Source organism: Oratosquilla oratoria, chromosome 10, assembly GCF_046742065.1.
Source record: "Oratosquilla oratoria isolate Oo_2021 chromosome 10, ASM4674206v1, whole genome shotgun sequence".
Taxonomy (NCBI): Eukaryota; Metazoa; Arthropoda; class Malacostraca; order Stomatopoda; family Squillidae; genus Oratosquilla; species Oratosquilla oratoria.
In genome coordinates, this window is record NC_134786.1 from 28,360,171 (window position 1) to 28,363,155 (window position 2,985).

The window sequence follows — 2,985 nt, forward strand, 5'->3', positions numbered from 1 at the left end:
GAAGACAAGAAAGAACGACTAAAGAAAATTGAAATGGTTCGTATTCAAAAAGAGGACCGTAAAAAGCCGAGGAAAAGGAACGAACAAGGAAGAAGGAGGCCAGAAAGGAACGGAGAGAGGCTAAAGCAAAAGCTTTAGCGGTTCGCAAAGTTTTGAAACAAGAAAAGCAAGCTAAAGAAAAGTTATTGCTTAAGGGAAAAAAGGAATTAAAAAAATCCAAAGGGGATATTTCAAATGGGGGTTTAACATCAGCACAAACCGCCTATATAGATGACTTACGAGAACAACGTAACAAACTCAATAAAAAAAGAAGAAATATTTGTGGAGTCGTTAGAGAGGTTATCCACGGTTTACATAGGATCTTTACGAGAGACTGATAAGAAAGGGGTTCCACTTCATTCAATCGGTGAAATTGGAACATTCAGATGTAAGTTTTGTCAAGCGTTACTATGGGAAAAAGAACGTAGAACCATATGTTGTAATGTGGGACAAACACCAATGTTTTTAGCGACGAAACTCAACGGCGATCTTGAGGCTTTATATAACGGAACGTCCCCTTTATCGAATCGCTTTCTAAAGAATTTAGTCGGATTTAACACGTTATTTTCCTTTACGTCATTTAAAACCTCAGGAACACCTCAAAACAAGCAAGAAAGTTCGTTATGTTACAAGATTCAAGGAAAAGTGTATCATAAAATCGGAATTCTAAAACCAGAATTAATTGCTGGTAAAGAAAAGCCGTTCTGGAAGTCTGATAATTCATTTTTGGATCTTTACTTCTACCACGATAAGAAACAGCAATTAAAGTTACGTGTTCAGAGGATGTGCGATTTTTTTTTACCCACACAAAGATAAATTACAGAAAGAGAGTTAAAAAGCGTCGAGAAAGAGAGGAAAATGAAGTTGTGAAAAACGAAACTATAATAAGTCAATTGTATGATTATTTAGTGGTTAACAATATATGTCTCTCGGGCATGCTCAAAGAAGTTGAATCTTCAAGACAATTGATCGACGATTACGTTAAAAAGACCGATAAAATTCCTGATATGTCCATAACGCTAAAAACAGCCGAAGGTATCAATACGAGAGAGCATAAAGGGGTTTACCATTTACCCACGTCTTCCTCGCAAGTTGGAGGGATAGTTGATTTGAGTCCAGACAAAGACCCCCTTCAGATAATAATAAGTTCCCCTGCAGCGAACACGAAATTTCCTAACAAAATATTGGACCATAACAATTACTTTTATGACATATTCCAGTATCCTTTACTCATTCCCAACGGCGACATAGGGTACTCTTACAAAATTACCAAAAAATGTCAACCTGGGAAAAAAGAGGGGAAATATAACCGACTTTCACCAGCTATGTTTTATTCATCACTTTACATGGAAAGAGAAGGCGTTTTCAACTACATAACCAAAGGTAGAAGGCTGTTTCAGCAATTTGCAGTAGACAATTTCGTGAAGGTTGAATCTAACAAATTGTCGTTTCTGGAACTTCATCAGAATCAAATACGCAAAGAGAGGGCGGACATATTGAACGTTACGAACAAGAATGACATTGGACAAAGAGTCGTGTTGCCTCCCAACTTTGTTGGTGGACCTCGATACATGAAGCAACGACAACAAGACGCTCTCGCATACGTCTCTTATTATGGCTCTCCAGACTATTTCATAACTTTTACTATGAATCCAAATTGGAGTGAGTTACGCGAGGGGATGAACAAAACAGGTTCCACTGAAACAAAATCGTGTGACCGCCCCGATTTAGTAAGTAGGATATTTAAGTTGAAAGTTGATAGCCTAATAGAAGATTTGACACACAAACATATTTTTGGTCGTGTTAAAGCATATCTGTATAGCATAGAGTGGCAAAAACGTGGACTTCCTCACGTGCACGTATTGTTGTGGATGGAAGAACGCGTAACCGTGGATACAGTTTCACAATTGATCTCAGCAGAAATTCCCGACAAGGAAAAAGAACCAAGACTTTACGATGTTGTCACAAAGTGTATGATTCATGGGCCATGTAAAGGCTACGATGAATCACACCTTTGTTGTCAGGGCAAACATTCGAGAGCACAAAAATGTGGAAAAGGTTTCCCTAAGACTTGCAGAAATGATTTATTTTTTGGAAACAATGGATACCCAGAATACAAAAGAAGATCGGTTGGAGAAGGAGGTAATTCTTTCGAAAAAACTATAGACAATTCATGGGTGGTGCCATATAACGCGTATTTGTGTTTGAAGTATAATGCTCATATAAACGTTGAATGCTCAAACTCAATCAAATGCGTCGCTTACGTTACTAAATACGTGAACAAGGGTTGCGATCGCATTCTTTTCACTAAAACGTCCGACAACGGAGATGTAAACGAGGTTAAAAATTATCAAGAAGCAAGATTTGTAAATGCTAACGAAGCTACTTGGAAAATATTCAAATTCGATATTCATAAAAATTATACTCCTGTGACAACACTCGATTTACATTTGGAAGGAGAAAATGAGGTGTTTTACACTGATAACACGCCAGAAGAAGAGATGAAGAAGAAAACGAATAAAGACACGCAGTTGACTGCGTTTTTCAAATTGTGTTCAAATAATAGCTTCGCTGCCGATCTACATTACCACGAGGTGCCGCGCCATTTCATTTACAACGCCAACACTTCAAGTTGGGGAGAACGAAAAGGCCGTACCTTCTCGCTGGGGCGTATTCGTGCGGTGACCACCAAGACAGTAGAGTTGTTTTACTTGAGGCTCCTGCTTACGCATAAACCAGGTCCTACGTCATACGAAGATCTTCGCACAATTGACGGTAAAATGTATCCCTCTAATAGAAAAGCTGTCAAAGCTTTGGGTCTCTTAGCTGATGAAGAAACATGGAAAAATACAATTTTGGAGATAATCAACCACACGAACGATAGGAAACAACTTCGAGAGACATATGAAAGCATGATGTTATTTTCGGATCTTGAAAATCAATCAG

General features: G+C 38.3%; 1 protein-coding gene across 1 annotated transcript in view; it reads left to right on the forward strand.

Annotated features, from left to right (window-relative positions):
* Positions 1-974: 974 nt before the first annotated feature.
* Positions 975-2,985, forward strand: part of LOC143028818 (uncharacterized) — a 3,087-nt gene continuing 1,076 nt past the window's right edge. The window contains exon 1 of the mRNA XM_076191182.1: positions 975-2,985. This exon is cut by the window's right edge and continues 1,076 nt beyond it. Within this exon, the coding sequence (XP_076047297.1) occupies positions 975-2,985 (2,011 nt within the window).